The 17,831-nt window shown below is 34.5% G+C and overlaps 1 protein-coding gene across 1 annotated transcript in view; it reads left to right on the top strand.

Annotated features, from left to right (window-relative positions):
- ASCC3 (activating signal cointegrator 1 complex subunit 3) overlaps window positions 1-17,831 on the top strand; it is a 273,420-nt gene that overhangs the window by 195,628 nt on the left and 59,961 nt on the right. Inside the window, exons 23-30 of the mRNA XM_062572708.1 lie at window positions 3,043-3,141; window positions 3,626-3,794; window positions 5,813-6,033; window positions 7,527-7,612; window positions 9,114-9,280; window positions 9,422-9,567; window positions 9,670-9,790; window positions 11,800-11,942. Coding sequence (XP_062428692.1) covers window positions 3,043-3,141; window positions 3,626-3,794; window positions 5,813-6,033; window positions 7,527-7,612; window positions 9,114-9,280; window positions 9,422-9,567; window positions 9,670-9,790; window positions 11,800-11,942 — 1,152 coding nt within the window. The remainder of the gene's footprint in view (window positions 1-3,042; window positions 3,142-3,625; window positions 3,795-5,812; window positions 6,034-7,526; window positions 7,613-9,113; window positions 9,281-9,421; window positions 9,568-9,669; window positions 9,791-11,799; window positions 11,943-17,831) is intronic.

Consider the following 17,831-nt stretch of genomic DNA (forward strand, 5'->3'; position numbering starts at 1 on the left):
TCTGAAAAATGGCTACTAAGTTTCTCTTCTTTTATTAAATATTAAGTCAACAATCCCTTAGAGCCCAAGTTTGCATTAATCACAAGTGAATTAAGTTTTTATTCCATAAACATTTAGATGACTTTTCTTGCCTAAAAAAGCCTAAAGACTTTTTCTTTTTTTTTCTCTCTCTTTTTGGAAGCTTCACTAAGATTGTGAGGGAGTGGTTAACGATCAAAAGATCAAGACATGGTATATAGATCAGTATAACTGATGCCTTATGTATATGCAATATTTCAGAATGCCAACAAACATTTAAAGGATTTAGACAAATCTTTATCATTCAGTCTTTTATCTATTTACCTATGCAGCTTCCACAATTTTTGAGTCTATATTCTATTAAAGACAAATAAAACCTGTACTTCTAATTAAATGGTATCCTAATAATAATAATAATATGAAGTAATTTCTGAATCCATTCTTAGGTTTTTCTATAAAATCTAGCTTCTTCTAGATTGTTCTAATTTTTAAAGGGCTCTGCACAGTAATCTACTCTCTTATTTGAAATCTGATCATCTAAATATATGGTAGAAAACACATTTTTGCCCAAGCTTTGCCATGATCCCTTGGCACTGTATTCCTTACTGGCTACATTGGAAACAGGATGAGCATTTTGTCAATTCAACATACGAAATGCTTCTGGTGTGAATTTCTGTATTGCTGCTCATGAGAACCTAGAAAACGTTGTAATGTTGTTAAGGCATTTTTTTTGTCAGTTTTGTTGAACTTATTGTTCCTTTAGTAAATGAAACTTCTATCACAGTAAATAGACAGAATGATTTAAAAATTTAGTAGTCATTAAACATGAGTAACTGTCTTTTAAATTCAGCCAGTGAAACTGAAAATGCTTCTCCATCATCACACTGTATTCTCCCAAGCTACTCAGAAGACTATAGAAACTTATCGATATAGCTGTAATTAGCACAAAAACTATCTGGCAAAAGTTCCCATTCAAAAAATGAGAATACTCAAGTAAAATCAGAATCAATATTAAATATTAATATAATATTATTATTGATAGAAGAATATTATTAAGAATATTTAAAATCAAAATATTAGACTTAACTGAAACACTTAGCTTACCTACATTTCTACTGCATGAAACAATAATAAACTGGAATTGATGGATTGATTATTTAAGGGTGTTCCTTTACCTGTATACTTTCTGATAGGATAATCACATCAAAATTTTTCACTTGCCTTTGCTAGGAAAAGAGAAGATATGTTTGGAAGATGTGAGATATTACATCATTTTGATCTTTAATGGCTGTAGTTTTCAGTGCCAGGACCTCTTAAGTCTAGTTAAAGTCTGTGAGCCAGATCTCAACAGAAAATTCTTATTAGATCGGACTATCAACGTACCCAGACAGGACAACTACACCTTATTGCAATACGAAGGAGTCTAAGTAGAAATGCAAAACCATGCAACTAGTATTAATTAACCTTCCATCAAGTCACATATCAGACATGCAGTTTTAGGGCCCTGGTTACCCAAAGTACAGGTAGATGCCAGTTATTAAGAGCTCCCTGGGGTTCTTGAGAACTGCTACTGCTGAGCAGGGTTGCATTGAATGTGCCCTCACTGCCCTTCTTTCCCCATGCATCTTTGTCACTGAACTCTCCAAAACAAACATGCCGTGACAGTTCATAATAAAATTTCTGAGTTTTGAACTTCCTCTTCTGCTTTAATTCTTTTTCTCACCCTTAAAGTCTCCTATGCTCTGATGAAGTAATAGTCCCGCTAGGACTTTCCAAAACATCACCTGCAGTGAACTGTGTCTTTCTGCAGTATCACCGCCTGTCGTGTCTTCAGTTTCCACTGAAGCTGTTAATGAAATACAAATGCATTGAAAGTTAATGACAGTAAGTTGTTTCTGCCCATCTACTTATCTACTGTGCAATCGCGTTAAGAAACAAAAACACTTTAGTTCTACAATATGTTCCTTTGTCTCAAGAAGATCGTTCAGAGAGTGTTTTTACAGCACTTGCAAAATAATGAATTATACTGAAAACATTGAACTATGTAAATTGATACTAGATTTCGATAGTGTTAAAATTGCCTTTATAAGTAACTGTGCAGTTTGTGGTTTCTTTATGTTAACCATGGGAATCGTTAGGAATAATTCCAACACTTTTCAGTTTCATACTTTTTTGTACCTTCTCACAATCCTTAAAAACCTCAGAAATCCAATCTCATTTAATAATATGACTTCCATATTACTTTGCTAAGCACTTTTTTCATTTTCTTCCACAGATAGTGTCAGGTAAAATGCTTATATGCTGGCAGAGGGATCATTTATTCTGACAAAGAAACAAAAAATTTTCTGGATTTAGCATCTCATGTAGTCTCAATGGCAGCCACAATGCATAATAATTTGTTAAAAAGACTTCAGGTACACAAAAAAGCAAACTAAAAAAATCTAAGCTGTAACACAGTGTTGTCAGATGATATAGAAGTTACCAAGAGCCAGCCCTCTTTATAGCCTCACTTCACCTATGCTAGTGAATAGCTCACACTATAACATTCTGAATCCACTAACTGTATCTTTTTGGAGGAGAGGGAAAGAGAGGGGAGGAGAATCCAGTATCCAGTTTTTCCTAAGAAAAGGCAAATTTTTTGTCTGAAAAATGAGCAGTGGACAGCAGCAGACAATCCTTCTCTGCACAGAATCTGGAGACAGAAGTGCAAGGAAGAAAAAAAAAGGAATTGTTTTTCAGGAGTCTGGAAGAAACCCTGGGGAATTCAGTCTATTTATAGACACTAGTTTCAGTTAAAGTTATATCATGTTCATTTATATTACATATACAATAACAAACTTTTATTGAAACACAATCTTTTAGTAGACTGATCTAATTAGAAATACTATATTGCTCTTATCTCCAATTTCTATTTTTTTATATTCCTTGTTAGACTATATAGGAAAGAAATATTTCCCAACATACCTGGCAAATCTTGAGAACCTCATTACAGCTAAAACACAGCTATCTTTTCTTCTCTTAAAGGTACATGGCACTGTTGGTGAGCCCTGGTGGATATGGGTAGAAGATCCTACTAATGATCACATTTATCATTCAGAGTACTTCATCATTCAAAAAAAACAGGTAACATATTTTATTCAGACTATCATAGTAAGGCAAAAATAATAAGATGGGGATTTGTAATGTGAAACTACTCTAACCTAACCAGATTCTCAAATCATTAACACAAGTTTTCAGTTTCAGTTGTTCATGATAAGTTTGGGCTTCCACAAAAATGTTTCTAATCTCAGGTGTCGCTTTTTTTCCTCCTCCTTTGGCGGGACAGTTATTTCCAGATGGAAAAAAAAGAAAGTTTGTAATGTTTTTGTCTATTAAAAAAAAAAAGATGAAGAGGAGTTTTATATTTATCTTTTGAAGTCCACGGAACCAAAGTCCATTCACAATGATGAAGTGTTTTATATAGACCTGTGAACATTCTGCATTTGAGGTTGCACACGTGTCATTGTTTTCTGTTTGTAATGCTTGTGAAAGTGAGGCAAACTAAATGATTTATAAAGTTATTGATTTGTCTGTATTGTTGTTATTCACTACACAATGTTTGCACTAGGTCATTACTAAAGAACCTCAGCTGCTGGTGTTCACCATCCCAATTTTTGAACCTCTGCCTTCTCAATATTACATTCGAGCTGTGTCCGATAGATGGTTAGGTGCCGAGGCTGTGTGTATCATCAATTTTCAGCACTTGATTCTTCCAGAGAGACATCCACCTCACACAGGTAATTTCAGATCTCATCATTTTGGTTTGTCTGGTTCATATAGATTTTCCTTATAATGCAATAAACCTCTAACTGCTACTTCATTATAGAAAAGTGTATGGAAATTCACTTTTTGTCACATATTTGTGTCATTGACACCATTTCTTCACTAATCAAAACTTTTAGGATAGTTTATTAACCTTGAACTCCTGATTAAAAAGCAGCTTATTTTGTCTCAGCGTCATACTGACTTTTTTGGTTACCCCAGAATCAGTATAAACCATAGCCAAATTGAAACTGTCATATAAAACTAGCCAAATCTGTATGCTATAGTATGTGTTATCTAAGTACTTGTAAGCATTACATTTCTTCTATGCTGGTTCAAAATTGAGGTAGACTGGAACGTTAAAATCTAAATGGTATTCTGCAAAGAAAAAACATAAGCAGTTAAAATTTTGAAAATAGGATTTTTTTTTTAACTAAAATGAATTAATTATGGCAAAGCACTGTTACCATACTGAACATTAACTGAGTTAATTTCAACTCAAGACTGCTGATCAAGGCATGGTCTTTCCTCCCCCTCCTTTTTTAACACTTGGCACAGAAGCCTATGTTTGTGTTCTTTGCTTCTTCTTCTTCTTTTTTTTTTTTTTTTCTGGATACATAAATTGCTTTATACATTCATTGTGCCTGATGTCATTGTAAAACCTTTCCTCTGTAATCACATTTGGCTCATCTAGCAGCCTGTGAAGTGAGTGCATTCAGAAATAGGCAGTTCTCATACAGTGTTGTTCTTTGGCATGCGTAAATTCACATGTGTTTGTGAAGTGTTTAGCTATTGTTATATTGTACCTACGCTGTCTGGAAAAGCATATGTAACCTTTTTGTCTAATTGACTGATCACTGACTACTATTCAGAAGAAACAGAAAGATATTTACACATCACCAGTTATGGAGCCTCTACGATTTATGGTAATTGATTTCAATTCCCATCTGGTTCCCACTCAACAATGAAGTACGTAGAGGCCCTGCTAGGCAAAAAAACTTCTTTCTCCTCAACAGAGCCCAAGGAATCACAGTTTTAGTGGGAATGATAAAACAGCCATAAGGTATCAGTGAAAAGCATGTGAAGAATATTAGGCATCATTGCCTTAGTAGATTTTATGACTCCCATATCATACCTTAATGTGAAGCACCCTGAAAGACAAATGAGACCTCCAGCCACAAGGAAAAAAAAAAAAAAAAAAAAAAGAGAGAGAGAGAGAGAGAGAGAGAGAAAGAAAAAGAAAAAAACCACTTCAAAGTAAGCATCTGCATAGCAGAATCACTGCAGTCTCCTTAATTTGGTAAAATTCCAAATCCAATCTGGTTATATATATCATCTTCCAAATTCCTCAGTCTCTAATTGTTTGGATAGCAGATGCCCTCAAGATATGCCAAGAATCATATACTGAAGGGCTGCTTGATCATTGAGATTAGATCTTTAACTGCATTGTTAAAGAATTGCAAGAACTGCAAAAAGAATTGCAAGTTAAAGAACTGCAAGAATTAAAGTCAAATTTAGCTGTACCGCTCTGATTTGTATTATTTCATTGACCTAGAAAGCCCAAAGGATCCTTCTTAAATAGAATTTTTTTTGTATCTGATATATGCAGACTATGCTATTCTGTGAGTCCACATTCAGTTAGCATGAGAAACTGGGTATATATAACCTCATACAGTGAGTTTAGGACTTATTACTACTGGTTAAAGAAAGAAATGGCTTTAAGAAAAAGGTTAATTTGTGCAAATGGTTGGTTTCGAAGCTATCAGAATAGTAACAATAGTACTTCAGGAAATATTTTAGCTTTTCATTATTCCTCATCACAATTAACAGTGGCTGAAATGAGGGATCTATGTCGTATGGAATATTAGGTAAAGCAATTTCCAATGTAGGATATTTTCCACTAAAGCATTGGTTAATATCTTCAGCTTCATAATAAAGTATGTTGTGTGATACCATCTACTATCATGCATTCGTGATTATTTTGTCTTTTTAGAGCTCCTCGATCTTCAGCCTTTGCCTATCACTGCCTTGGGACATCGAGAATATGAAGTCCTGTACAAATTCACACATTTCAACCCTATCCAAACCCAGATATTTCATACACTTTATCACACAGACTGTAATGTACTTCTTGGAGCACCTACAGGTTCTGGAAAGACTGTTGCAGCTGAATTAGCCATCTTCAGAGTTTTTAACAAGTATCCCACATCAAAGGTTTGTAAAATAGATTTACTAGAATCCTTCAGTATGAGTATCTTTTTGAGCAGACCAAAAGCATAGAAAGACTATAGCAAACTGAATTTTATTTTCTTAAATTTACACCTGTGTGGGTTCAAAATGGTGTTGCATGATGTACATTATGCTTTTATATCAACTTTATATATTGATCAGAGTAGAACTAGAGTTGAATCTAAAAGCATGCCATATAGGCATACTGATTTTCTTTTTCTCTAGTTACTTGTATTTAATGTTGTCTAGGAACTTTTTGCTTATCCTTTAAGCCTCATCTACTAGGAGCAGTCCTGTTGCACAGCTATTAGTGGCCCCCATTGCAAAGACAACTAGCTCAGTCTCTCCTTTATAACAGACAAGTTGCAATTAATTATTACAAGCCAGTTTCCTATTCCAGCCTGTCTGTATGTTTTATTTCTTATAACAAATTGTCTAAAGATTGAACAGTTCACCACCTGAGGCTTAGTATTCAAAGTGAATACATGTCTGTATCTTGACTTAGCCATTGTATCATCTAGCCAGCTTTAAAAACTTTGGAAAAGATATTTGACTGTGAGATTTAACCAGAGTAACATTTGAAATTATCAGAAATCATGTGCATAAACCCCTTATTCATCTCTGAAATATCAGTATCTTCATTTAATGTGTTAATCCAGGTTGAGGTGAACAAAACTTGGATACGTTTTTAGCTCATCTGTTAAACTTGGAATTAAACAATTGTTAAAGGCATGTTTTCTTTAAGATTTTAACAATATAAAGAACCTGCCTGTACAGTTCTAAAAGTGTATGTGAATTCTTCATGTAGCAGTTCCTTCACATTCAAATGTACATCAAGCTTCAGAATATTTAATCATAAATGTGGAAATAAATGTTGTATCTACATGTCGGGGGGTATTTTCCCCAAAAAAGTGGGCTTCTTTGAGGAAATATTATGACATTCTACTGAAGTTAATCAGCTTTTTAATTTAATTTAAAATGTTTTAATAATTAAATTACGTAACAAAAATCAGGTAAGATATTAGTTCCTAGAATTTCTGATTATTTCTGTTCTAAAATGTTAGTTCCAGGTTTTATAGCCTTTGTAAAATAAATAAATAAATAAATAAATAGACCATATTTATATAAGTGATTTTGCTTTGAAATGGTGTGATAAGTACTTCATTTTCAAGAAATTATTCTTTCTGTTTCTTAATTCATCTGCCTGTTAATGGCTTAGGGAACAGAGCAATATTTTAAAATGTTAAGTCTCTTTTAATTAGAATCCTTTTGTAAGTTGTTTAATGAACGCATACCTTAATGTTTTACAGATAATGAGCTTGTTTAAATTTTACAATTATAAAATAAATCTGTTCCTTGTTGGCACATTTTAACAAAGTAGTAAAAAAATAATAATTTCAACTTCTATTTTTGTGAACCTTCTTTATTTTTATTTTATTTTATTTTATTTTTTTTTGTTGTTTATTTATTTTTCACAGGCTGTGTACATTGCACCTTTAAAAGCACTCGTTCGTGAGAGAATCGAGGACTGGAAAGTTAGGATTGAAGAAAAACTTGGTAAAAAGTATGTTTCTTCTTACCTATTCAGAGAAATGAGATGCAAAAGAACAGCCCATCAAGTGTGAATAGAATCTACAGAATACTTCTGAGTATTTCAAAGTAGATTTGATTGTATATGATCCTTCAAATTTCTAATAGTTAAAAAAAAAAACTCTCTGTATTCATCATAGTGATAGCAAAAATCAAAAGTAAAAATGGGATATACTTTGATACCCAGCTATTTTCATTCTCAAAACTTGGCAACATAACATATATGAAGATCAGATTTCTCTCTGCAGTATCCTTGGAAATTGAAATTGCAAGTCAAAATAAGCTTTCTGTAGAAACCTCAGTTATAGAGGATCTATAGTTGCATGAACTGTATATTAGTATTCATATATTACCCTTCATGTATAAGTTACAGGATATATTTTTATTCCCTGGACACATGAATTTCTTGCTTATCTTATCAGATGTTGGAGTTCAGACATTACTTAATGATGTAAAAGGTATATCAACTGGGTTGATGCTTTCTGGATTTTTTTTTTTTTTTTTTTTTTTGAGTTAAAAATTGCACCCACAGGATGCATTATTTAGGGGCTTTTGCTTTCTTACGTATAGGGTTTTTTTAAGTTAAAGCTCAAAAACACGAGATTCATGCTATTATCATAGCACTGCCTTATCAGTTGGCAATATGGGGTGGGGGGGAGCGGCAAGTTTTTTTTTAAGGGGTTATGAGGATAAATTAACTGCCTTATAACTTTAAGATATTTTCAGGAAATATTTCCTTTGTGAAATTGACTCTATTACTTGTGACTTAAATGTTGATTAATGGAAAATAAGCATTACTTTGTGGAATTTCCTTAGATGTGCTAGCTACCGAATGTGGCATAGAAATGTCAACAATTCTAAACCTTCAGTCTAAAGTGCTGGATCAGCTAAAATATTGTTTGTAGGAATCAAAAGCATAATAAGGCAAACAACTGGAAAAAAAGCTCTGTTCATCTTCCCCAAAAATGACCCCAGGGATAATTTCTGCTCTAGTCTTAATGGACCTTCACCAGTAAATGCAGATTCACTGCAATCTAACCTCACTGTTCAAACCAGAAATCTATACAGAACAGCATGCAGCAGCTTTGTTGTTTCAGAAAGCTTCCATGCTGGCTATGACAGAATGTTATGATTCAGATTATATAATACTAATATTCATATATGATCTTCATTTTGAATAAGGAACCATGAATTGTTTGGGATGCGTATTCACACTCATCTTTTTCTATGATATTGCCGAGGAAAGGTATTTGATATTTAAATAGTATTTGCTAAGAAAACAGACAGATTTATTTACTTAAAATGATTCTGAAAATCTTGCTAGAAATATTTGACCATAAACAAACCAACTTTGTTAAATGTTGTTTTTTCTCGTGTTTAGGAATTAATGTTTGAATACACCTGATCGAAGGTGTTCTAAAGCTTCATAAAGCTGAGTTTTATTTTGTCTGAAAAAGTGTCTTTCTCTATTACAGGGTTGTAGAGTTAACAGGAGATGTGACTCCTGATATGAGAGCTATTGCACAAGCTGACCTGATTGTTACTACCCCAGAAAAGTGGGATGGTGTCAGCAGAAGCTGGCAGAACAGGAGTTACGTTCAGAAAGTTTCCATTCTTATCATAGATGAAATCCATCTGCTAGGTACGTGTGTTTTAATTTTGTTTTAAATCAAAGTGTTGCTGAATTTGAAAAAAATGTGCTTGTACTTAAGACCCAAGTATACATTTTGACATCTAAAACTTTTCTTTTTCTCCTTTTCTAAATGGACTTTTCTTCTACTAGGGGATGAGAGAGGCCCGGTCCTGGAAGTTATCGTGTCTCGAACTAACTTCATCTCATCTCACACAGAGAAGCCTGTAAGAGTAGTTGGTTTATCCACTGCACTAGCAAATGCCAGAGACCTTGCAGACTGGCTAAATATTAATCAGGTATGAAAAGCATTTCTGAAGATGGGCACACATTTATGTTGCAGGAAAGCAAAGAGAAGATAATTCACGATTAAACTTAAAAACAAATATGTTTGCTTGTAGATGGGTTTGTTCAACTTCCGACCGTCGGTACGTCCTGTTCCCCTGGAGGTGCACATTCAGGGCTTCCCTGGCCAGCATTACTGTCCTCGCATGGCTAGCATGAACAAACCTGCTTTTCAGGGTAAGCAACAAGCTCCCAGGCCTTTTCTTCTTCCTGTAAAAGAAAGAGTGATTCAGAGCACTTTAGCCAGCTCATTTGCAACACATTTACAACATGTGTTGCTGTATGTTCTCCTGGCATGTATAGAAGGAATCTGCTTCTGTTAATGAGCCAAAGCCATTTGTCTGTAACATAAAGTGCGCTGCAAATGCAACATAAAACAGTGCAATGTAATGTGTTTAGAACAGAAATTAGTGCTAAAGAAAACAAAATAAAATATGTTTTCTCTTAGTGTATGACACCATAATGAAACGTTTGTGTAAAAATACTGGAAATTTTAAAAGTAATAAAACCATTCGTAATATTACTCTGCTGAGATATTTTCATATGGACCGTTGTTTGTAAGCATTAAAAACTTGTGAGCAGAAGTTGCAAGTCAGGCTAACCTCACATAATTCTCACCTCAAAGCAATAACTGTAAAATTCAAAATTTGTAGTGCATCCAGATACGCTTCTGTTTTCAATTTTTTATTCTTAATGAAGCTGACAAGCAGGACAGGTTTAAGAAAAACTCATATTTTACTGGAACGTGTTTTGTTTTGGATAAATAGGGAATATTTATTATATCAATTAAAAATAACCTCGAAAATAAATTTTGTAATGTGAACTGCTGTTGATTGTAAGGTGACATTTGTGAGGTGACTTTTTAGCTGCTTTAATTAGCCTTATGACAGAAGAAAAGTATTGATTGTGGACTAGAGACCAGTCTTGACAGCTCAGATTATTTACACCTCCACAAGAGCATTGTACAAAAACACTAATGAACAATAAATCTGTCTTGGGCTGTTCTGCCACACCTGTTCCTGAAGCGACAAAAATCCATTAGATGCTGGTCTTTTAAAATTTATAGCTATATTGGCATCTATACTTGTAAAGTATAAATACACATGAATTATCCTGCCTATTTCAATAATTTCACAACTGTAAAGTGTGGATATATGCAGGCACACATGCAGGGTAGCATTCGTGATTTGGTGGACAGTATGTGGTGTGGATGACATGAAACAGTTTTCATAAATTAACAGTGAATGCATAGAATTATTTGGTAGAATGAGGATTGTGTGAGAAAAAATGCACATAAAATGGGTTCATAACAGATTTAGAGAGAGTATCTGAAACATTACATACAACTCTATACTTCTAGCGCTTAATGATATTGGAAAATCTGTAGACGTGTGATTTATTGAGGGCTTTTTTCCCCACTTGTTTGATATGATATAGTCATGGTTATTTTAGCATTTCCATTGCAACTCTTACTCCTGAGAGCATAAGAATTTTGCTGCAATCTGAAACTTTTCGAGTACAGGCTTAGCAAGAAAATGCTTTTTTAAGAAGTCCTAACATGATTGCTTTAAGTATTTGAGACTATTAGTAAACAACAGAAGCAGAGCTCCTTTGCACCCTTCTGCCCACCTTTCACAGCAATTATTGAAAGGTCGCTTTCCAGCATAAAATTTTTGCCAGTGCTTAAAAAAAAATATTGTTTTTTAAGGGTTTTTTTTTTTGGTATCTTGGAGAGATCTGTTGCAGGCAGACTTCTGTTTATGCAGTCTGTGCTCTGGGTCGGCCGGAAACATGTAGCTTTGGACCTTGATGGCACTGTGCCTGAGACCACATGCTGTAATAGGGTAGGAAGATGTAACATACTTATTAGACTGAGTTAGAAAAATGCACAAGCTTTGAGGTCTAGCAGCTTGTCAGCGTTTTGTGGTGTTTTCTTTAACTGCTTCTCTTAAACTTTTAGAGTTATGATCATCACCAAAGTAGCAGGGCAAACTGAGTCAGACTCACCTAAGCACAGTTGCATGATTTTTGTTTCTGAGATGGTTTATGCACAGCTCAGTTGTAACCTAGTTAGCAGAACAGAGACCAGGCACACATACTATTGCAGCTGATTTTGGTATTGCAGAGAGAAATTCTGATTTGTGTCATTAAGGGGCCTAATTCTCAAATTCTGTTTTCTTCAACAGCTGTTCGGAGTCATTCTCCAGCCAAGCCTGTTCTAATTTTTGTGTCATCCAGACGTCAAACGAGGCTTACTGCCTTGGATTTGATTGCTTTCCTAGCTACGGAGGATGATCCAAAACAATGGTTGAAGATGGATGAAACAGAGGTAGAATAATTTTACCTGTGTTGGTTGTGTTTTATTTTAAATTTTATTGATGCTTGGTTGAAAATAAAATATATCTGAAACAGAAGAGTGATTTGAGGCTAGATCTTGCAACAGCTACGCATATGCTAGGTTTCATCTATTAAAACTAGTGTCAGCATTAAGACTGTACAAGCGTCTTTGCAAGATCTGAACTTTAGAATGCAAACTCTGTCTTTTTCTGCATATCTATTAATGCTAGTTCCATTGTCTCAGACAACATACCTCACATGGTATAAGTCTTTGATACAAAGATAAGACAAAGAAGAAAAGAAAGAGGAATGATGTTGTCCAAAGCTTACAGATGGAAATCTGTGGCGTATAGATGTTAATTTTTGTTGGAGCTGGAATTTAAACCACATTTCTTTTAGTGTTTTAGGAGCAAAAGTGTCCTCATAAGATAACTTGATATGTGTGTGTGTGTGTGTGTGTGTATGCATATATATATATATATATCTGTTTATATGCATATAAATATAAATATAAATATTTGTATATGCCATACATGTCTGTCCATCTATTTGTATATGTGTGTGTATATACATATATGTATGGACTATAGATATGCGTAAGTATATACTGCAGACTAGCAGATTAGAAATGGTTCAGTTTTGTGTATTAATGAAATAACTAGACATTATAAAATATAATAAAGATACTAGCAGAAGCTAACTTACAAGAATATTAAGATTACAAAGTCAAACACTCAGCTGTAAAGAAATGCTGGAATTGAGGTTTATTTGATATTCTTTTCCTGTGATATAATCTTTAATTACATTTTTTCTTATTGTTTGGGGAAATAATCCCACCTTCATTTAGTGCAGAATGGAGATGATGTTCAAATAGTAAGCAACCATTCAATAATCAGTTTTATCTGTATTGTTCAAAATGTACACTAGGTTTATTTACTGTACTCAGTTCTACGCCTGCTCTGAATGCAGAATTATTTATTTCCTCTTGGACTAATGGTTCTGATTATAGTATGTCATTGCTTCAAAACATTTTTTTTATTATTATTATTATTCACATCTCTCTTAGATTTTAGAAGTTAGCTTTCTCTAATAGTTCCAGGCCTTCTCATAGGAATTTCTATTATAGGGCCAAAATACATGGCCTGGAAATACAGCATGCAGATCATATATTCAACAATTCTGTGAATATTTATACAATTGTACATTAAAAATTATATGTCAAGAAAAATATAATTTTCTAGATTATTTGATTTTGTTTGCTCTTTGCAAAAAATAGTGTGATTTTCTGTGAGATAAAGCGTAACATCTGTATCCTTCATCTTTTGGATGGATTTTAAAATAGAAAATGGATGTCTTGGCTGACTCTTAACAAGCTAACACTAAAACATGTCTCGATCTGATGCCACTTTCCTAACTGTACAATCACCGTTTAATTGGTTTTCTTCAGCATAACAGACACATTTCAAAACAGTTATTACTGCCTAGTAGAGTACACCAATACGTTGTGCTAGTTTACTGTAGTAATCTCACCTGCCGTTAGAATATGCAGCATGCAGGTTTACCCTGAATGACTTGCTTTGCTCTGTATAGTTTCCTCAGATGGTATGAATCCCCACAGTCCCTAAACGAAGCATAACTGCAGCTTCTTCGCTTATGAAAAACTGACTTGCTGAAAAAGGGTTTTCTATTAAGCATCTTTGAATCTGGAACTTCTGATCTTTTAGCCTGTCAGAGCCTAGATATTTTCACCTGTTTCAGAGTGTACCTCTGAAGTTTTTGAAAGAGGAGCCAATAAGGATGAGCAGACTTTGCATTTATTCATTTAATAGTTTGCATATGATTTGTATTTGAATTAACAATCTCAGTGTTTGGAGCATAGCAAAGGTACCTACTAAGTTATTCATATTCATATTCATGCATACTTGTTATTTAATGGGTATTGCCCATCTTAAAAGCTCACCTGAACACGTATCTCAATGATTCTCAAGTCCATACAGAATATAAATAGACCAACTAGGAAAAAAAAAATCATTGTTGCCTTTAAACCATTTCTGAAGCCTGCCATTTTTCATGTTTATTCTCTGCCACCAAAGCAGCCTTGATTTTCAAAATACTTGTTAATTGTAATGTATGTTGGGATATAAGAGACTTTTCATAAAGGGACGCATAGGAAGTTTACAGGCTTTACAACTGGCTTGGGCGTTTTTCTTCATTCAGCCTTATTTGTGTGGTATTAGTTTTGGCTGGCGTAGGGCTCCTTTGAGAACTCATTGGTTAGTTTTGTTTACTGGTGTAATTGGTTTTGTCACACGACAGCCAAATGTTAGTCTTTGTTTGTGTTACTTCCCAGTGGATTGACTTTATAAAGCTACTTAAAATACTATAAGCAGTGCAATGCATGATAGTTCTGCAAGGCTGACATTGAGGTAGATGCATATTACTCTTGTTAAAAGCTGATTCTTCTCTCTCACCCCGCATGACAGCTTTTTTGTGATGGAAACAGTGAGATTCAGGCTTTGGGGGGAACTGAAACTGGTGGAGAGAGGCCAGTACTGTATCTTCAGTACCTATTTATCAGCTTCCCTCTTCTTTTCCACAGAATATGTAGTTTACCGAGATTCTGCTTGTAGTAATAGCCTCAAACCAAGCTCCTATTTGCGGCTTGTGAAGGGTTTTCTATTCACAGAACTGCTTTTTGTCTTAATCCTCTCAGATAGCAGGCAAATCCATGCTGTCTTTGCCAACCAGCTCCAGGTATCATGTTCAGGCAATATTTTAATCAGATATATTTCAAAATACAAGCAGTGGCAGACATTAGCTTGTATGAAGCTTCTGGAATACATATTTGTATGTGGAAATGAAGTGCATGGCCTTCCTTCCATCCGTTGCCATCACAGTGGAGACAACGCCATACCTGGACCAACGCCATACCTAAACAAGATGTTTTTTTCCCCTCAAAGAAATCAATGGTCTAACAGGTGCAACTTAATTATAGTTGAAAAGAAGTTTTATTTTATGTGCATCTACTGAAAATATATATCATGGGCAACTCTGTTTAGTTTTGAAGACTGTTTTGCAGGTTCAGTTGAAATGTCCAACTCCATGTTTTCATTTTGCAAAGTTATCTGTCATTTGTTGCATCAATTTCTACAATATTTGCAAAGAATACATTAATAGCACATCAACAGGGCTGCACAGTCCTCATTTTGCCATGCAGCCAGCTTTGTATTTGATGCATCAGATTGCCTTAAAAGTCATACGTTCTGCAGCTCTTCACAATAGCAGAGTAGCTGAGCAAAGATGTGTCCGAGGACACCCTCACAGTCTAGCGAGCATTCCCTATGGAATATCTTGCCTGTTCAGAGAATGCAGCAATGCCAAATGCTACACGACATGATTCTTCCTGGATGCTTTCCTCGAATTTCATATCTGACATACTGTTTCCTGCTAAGTACCCATGTTCCCACAGTATTCAGAAAGTTGAAAGGGATGCAGAAAGCTGAGACGACAGTTAGTCTTCATAAGACTGGACAGTACCTGATGAAGCTTGTCATTTCTAGCACTGATTAGTTTCCCAGTTCTCTTGGACCTGTTGTTGCACAACAATAGCTAGATTTGTTTAGTAGATTCTGTCCTAATAAGTTTCAGGCTGTGCGCGTGCTTTTCATGAAGAAATGTCCACTTGAATACCTCATGTCTAGTTCAGTCTGAGCTAGGAAGCCTCCAGTAATGTTGAAACATCCATTTACTGTGATTTGCAGATCACAAAGCTCAAGCTCATCTCTGCTTTTGCCAATTGCTATGCATAACGCAGCAGAAGTTCTGGTACAGCAGTTGGTTCCTCAGTATTAAAGCAGGACTGCTCATAGTTTGCCCAAATTAGCGTCTGAGTGAGCAATCTCTTGAAGAACAGAGAATAGTTACCTGCTTTAGAGGAGGGTTGTTTTTTCTCTCTCTCTCTTTTTTTTTTTTTTTTTTTTTTTTTTTTTTTTTTTTTTAAGGCACATTGTCCGTGCACCTTCCAAAACTAGGTCTCTGTCCCCATTAGAATTTGTAGTTCCTTCTTACAAAAGAACCAAGAAGAAGTTGAAGCTGCCCTCCTTGCTATCTGTACAGTCCGCTGTGGTTGCAAGGACTCTTCAGGAGCCATCACTCTATAATAATCATTCTTGTTATACTTCAGAGGTGCTGGTACATTGTGAGAGAAATCTGAATAGACAGTGCATCTCGAAAGGAAGGCTGCCACTGTAAACAGAGTAATTACTCATTTTATATTACTGTTCTTTGATACCAGTGCACCAGCAGAGGACGATGAGAAAAGAAAACCTTATGCATACCCTGCTTTTTTGTATAATGATAAGATCTTTAAGTATACTCTTCCTAGCTAAAACTCTAATTTGGAGCTGTCAGCCAAGACTGTAACGTCCAACCTTGTGACCCATTACTTGTTCAGAGGGACAAAGCTCAGATTATCCTTTCAGAAACAGATACTGTCACCAGCTTGTGATGTTAAGCTTGGGCAAAATCAGATACACTGCTCTACATGAAATTAGGAGCTGAATAATGATGAACAAGCTCTTTCATAAATTACATCTATATCTGTGGTGACGGTAGATTTTGGAAACTTTGTACAACAGAAGTTATTAGAAGCAAATTTTCAATTTATTTAAATTTATTTTCTTCTATTGTTTTTACAGCGTTTTGTTTTTAACCTAAAACAAAAATACAAAGAGGTATTTATTGTTTGTTGCTTGAAGTGCTAATGTAATTCTCACAAGCAAATAAGTAGAGTGGGTGGTTGGGGTTTTTTGAGAATTTTAGGGTCTTTGGGGGCTTGGGGTTTTTTTTAGGAAATTTATACTTGGATTTTTTTCCTTACATTTACAGTGTAAAGGCAGAGAAGAAAAGTACCCATGTACACAATTTTAACTTTAACCATACTGATATTTGCAGTCTGCTGTGTGCATCATTTTACCATCTGCATCTTGTTAAGACTATTCTTTGAGACCTCTAGAAATAACTGAAGTCTTTTACCACAAGCATACCTTTTCTAATATTCGATAGCATCTGTACCAGGTAATATCTAGCTCCCATTGAATTCAGTAAAAATGAATTGAATGAAAGGATGCTCACTGACTTGGAAAAAATGAATCAGGCCCATAGTGATCTTGCGTTTTTAGATATATGAATGTGTATATAAATGAGTGCTAATTATGGATACATATGTGTGTATAGTATGTGCAAATATGCATAGACATATGCATGCAAGTGAATTAAATTTTACCATAAAATTGTTTTGTGTTTCTGAAAAAAAACAAGAATTCTGAAAAGATAAAAGATGACTTTTCCTTTTCTAACTTTTAAATCAAACAACCTATTATCTTCATGCTATTGTTCTGTAGTAATGCTGTGCTATAAAACAGGAATAGAAGAATCTGGTCTATGTCATAGATAAGTGTATTGCCATCTTCTAATTGAGCTTTTAGTGTTAAGTGAATGTCTTTTAATAATATATCTCAAATGTGTAAACCATAATTTAAAATATTTCTTGAATACTCTTATCTGAGGTAGCTGGAGCATTTTGGTTTGGGTAGGAGATTTGCTGGGGTATGAGCACAAGTCCATTCCTAATCAAAAATAATTTTAAGATAGTCATCTTAGAGTTTTTTTCTGTCTTTAGAGATCAGGAGGGTACAAAAGAATGATTTCTAAGTGTGTCACTCATTATAAAAGTTCAACTTTCTCCTACAAGGTGGTGTTTTTATGACACAAAAGTGTGTCATAAAAGATTAACATGTAGTTATAATAAGGAGATGTTTTTATTTCACTTAACATCTGTGGCAGATGTGAAATATGTAATTATTTTTGTAAAAGACTTCAT

The sequence above is a fragment of the Rhea pennata genome, chromosome 3 (genome assembly GCF_028389875.1).
Source record: "Rhea pennata isolate bPtePen1 chromosome 3, bPtePen1.pri, whole genome shotgun sequence".
NCBI lineage: Eukaryota > Metazoa > Chordata > Aves > Rheiformes > Rheidae > Rhea > Rhea pennata.